General features: G+C 35.7%; 1 protein-coding gene across 11 annotated transcripts in view; it reads right to left on the reverse strand.

Moving 5' to 3' along the window:
- LOC112148664 (collagen alpha-1(XXVII) chain B) overlaps positions 1-2573 on the reverse strand; it is a 74435-nt gene that overhangs the window by 52716 nt on the left and 19146 nt on the right. For all 11 annotated transcript variants that reach the window (XR_002919657.2, XR_002919656.2, XR_002919658.2 and 8 more), the window contains one exon: positions 1339-1392. Coding sequence is in view for 7 of the 11 variants with exons in the window: in XM_024275922.2 (XP_024131690.1) it covers positions 1339-1392 (54 nt within the window). In the remaining 4 variants the exon portion in view is untranslated. The remainder of the gene's footprint in view (positions 1-1338; positions 1393-2573) is intronic.

Here is a 2573-nt window from a genome sequence, read left to right on the forward strand (position 1 = left end):
GATGTTATCTTGTGCTCAATTCTTACTTGTTTCAATTGTCAAAACATTTATTTTTATGGAGAGTAAAATCTTGAAAGTTATTTATGGCTTAAGTTATTATAATAATTATAATAATAATAATATAATTATAATTTTCCTGCCTTTGTATTATTCCTAATTATGTTAAAAATATGAAGATTATAAGAATTGGCATTCTGCTAGCTTTTTGGACTATTTTTGGCATTTACCAAGATTTTTCTGGCTATTTTGGAGTTTAATATTTCAGCTACATGCTAGCTGTTTTGGCTAACCAAAGTTTTTTTTCTTTTAGTTTTTTAGGCTGATTTGGAATTTAGCTAATATTTTAGCTGGCTATCAGCCTCAGCATTTTCAGCTATCATCCTTAGGATTTTAAGCCATCAGCTTCAGTGTTTTTAGCTATGAATTTCATAAATATATCAGCTGGCTAGAAAAAGCAAATAAAAACAAAAAGCAAGAAAGAAACAAACAGCAAAATAAACCAAGTACATCAGAATTTTTTATTTTATTTAACCCGTTCCCAAAGATCGTATAATTTATATTGTCTGAGCATTTGTTTTTGTGTAACAATTGAACTAGACTCTTAATTTTTGTTCTGACTTTCTTGGTTTTGAAAATGGCATGTCCTTTTAGGTTGTTATTTTTTATTTTTTTTTAATGTTTTGTGGCAGACTTTTGTGATGTGCTCTATACATGAGTTTTAGGATCTTTACATTTTCATATTTCAGCTTCAGTGGTTTAGATGGGTCCCAGTAATTACTCCCGGTGATGATTCTTATTGCTCGTTTCTGTAATATAAATATGGACTTTATTGATTCCTCACTCACATGTCACAAATGAATTCAGTCCTTTAATTCAGAACATTTTGGTTTGCAGTGAAGTGCTAACAAAAATTTTACATAATTATTCATAAATAATCGAAATGTAAAAACGGACAAAAAGTATTTGTACTTCACAACATAACTCCTCTGAAAAAGGAGAGTAAGATTCAGCTTTAGTAACTGATTCTGGAGTCGCACTTCAAACGTAGTAAGAGAGCAGCAGTCTGAGCCAGAGACGTTCTGCTGCTCAGTTTTGGAAAACAGAGACAGAAAACAGGCTTTGACTGTCCAGGATCCAGTTGTTTTTTTGGCAGAGCAGGAAAAGAATCTGCCAGCGTTAAGCTCAAACATTAGCAGCTGACTTTTAAAGGGCTGATAAATTTCATTACTATTGAAAACCCGGTTTGGATCAAAAACAACAGATGCTCTTGATTTGGATGATTTAGGTGATGAAGTGTGTTTTGCAGACACGTGTGGGTGCGATCTGAGATGACCTCACTTTCATTCCTGGGGGTCCAGGACGGCCAGGATTTCCATGAGGACCAGGAGGACCCTGGCAAAAAAAAACAAAGACCAGTGGAGTTAAAATGATCATTGGGTCGTTGTGAAGTTATTGTTATGTGTCCACAATAGTTCCTGATTTTGTGCATTCAAAGACCCACTCCAATGAAAGTTGTGTTTCTAACTGTTAAATTGTTGAGAATCAGAAGCAGATGGAAAAATGCAGTTTGACAAAGATTGTATTTGTGATGTAGGCAATACTCTGGGCGGTTCTGGGGGACCCCCTCTCGGTATAGAGGTATTAGGGGTGAAATTGGTAGATTTATACACTCGTCCCACAATATGCAACTGAATGAACTGTATGATTATTGGTCTGTTTACACGCAATTCATCAGAGATTGTGCACCAGTTACATGATTTATATGACATGTGGGCCGAATAATTGATATAAAAGTTATAAAAGTTCTACAAACGTAGAACAGCCGTGGAAAACACAAATTTGCATCTGCAAGTTCAGTTTGGCCACTAGGTGGAGCTTACGCTACAGCAATACACTTTTTTTCAAGAATAATAAGCAAAGAATTAGCAAAAATTATCACAAATGGTTACTTTAAACAAAAGTATTTCCTTAAAAGAAAATGTATGTCAGAGAGTTTATAAAGATGTTCATTTAGTCAGTGATGTATGTTTAGGTGTACCGAGTGTTAGCATTAGCCGTCCTATGGGAACATCTATTGAACGTTAGCATCAAGTTAGCTGACTTTAGCTATATTTGTTAGACTGATCTATGTTTTTATGGACTGATTATTGATCTATTAAGCTTAGATTGATTCAAATTAATTTGTATCAACCCAGCCCCACTATAGACGACATTGTCATAATTAAATTTCACTTAGAACGCTTTAAAAACAGATCAGAAGACGATCGGAGTGAGTCTTTCGAGGCACCTGGAGGTTCCACTGTGTTTGTGTTTTCTCTCAGATGTATGGAGCCTCCTGCCTCGTTCTACCTGTCCAGTTCATGACTTATAGAGGTGATTTTCCTCCTCCGTACACTTCACTGCTTTCTGGTGTCCCTCAAACCATTTTTCTAGTGTCAGAAGCTGCATCACATGAAAGCTATCCTTCACTTAAATTCAGCCGGACGGATATGCAAAATGTTTCATCACACAATGGAGAGACGAGCACTCAAAGAGAGAGCGGGTGTTACAGGGTTGAATCATGGTAACAGAGT

This window comes from Oryzias melastigma, linkage group LG9, assembly GCF_002922805.2.
Source record: "Oryzias melastigma strain HK-1 linkage group LG9, ASM292280v2, whole genome shotgun sequence".
Lineage (NCBI taxonomy): Eukaryota > Metazoa > Chordata > Actinopteri > Beloniformes > Adrianichthyidae > Oryzias > Oryzias melastigma.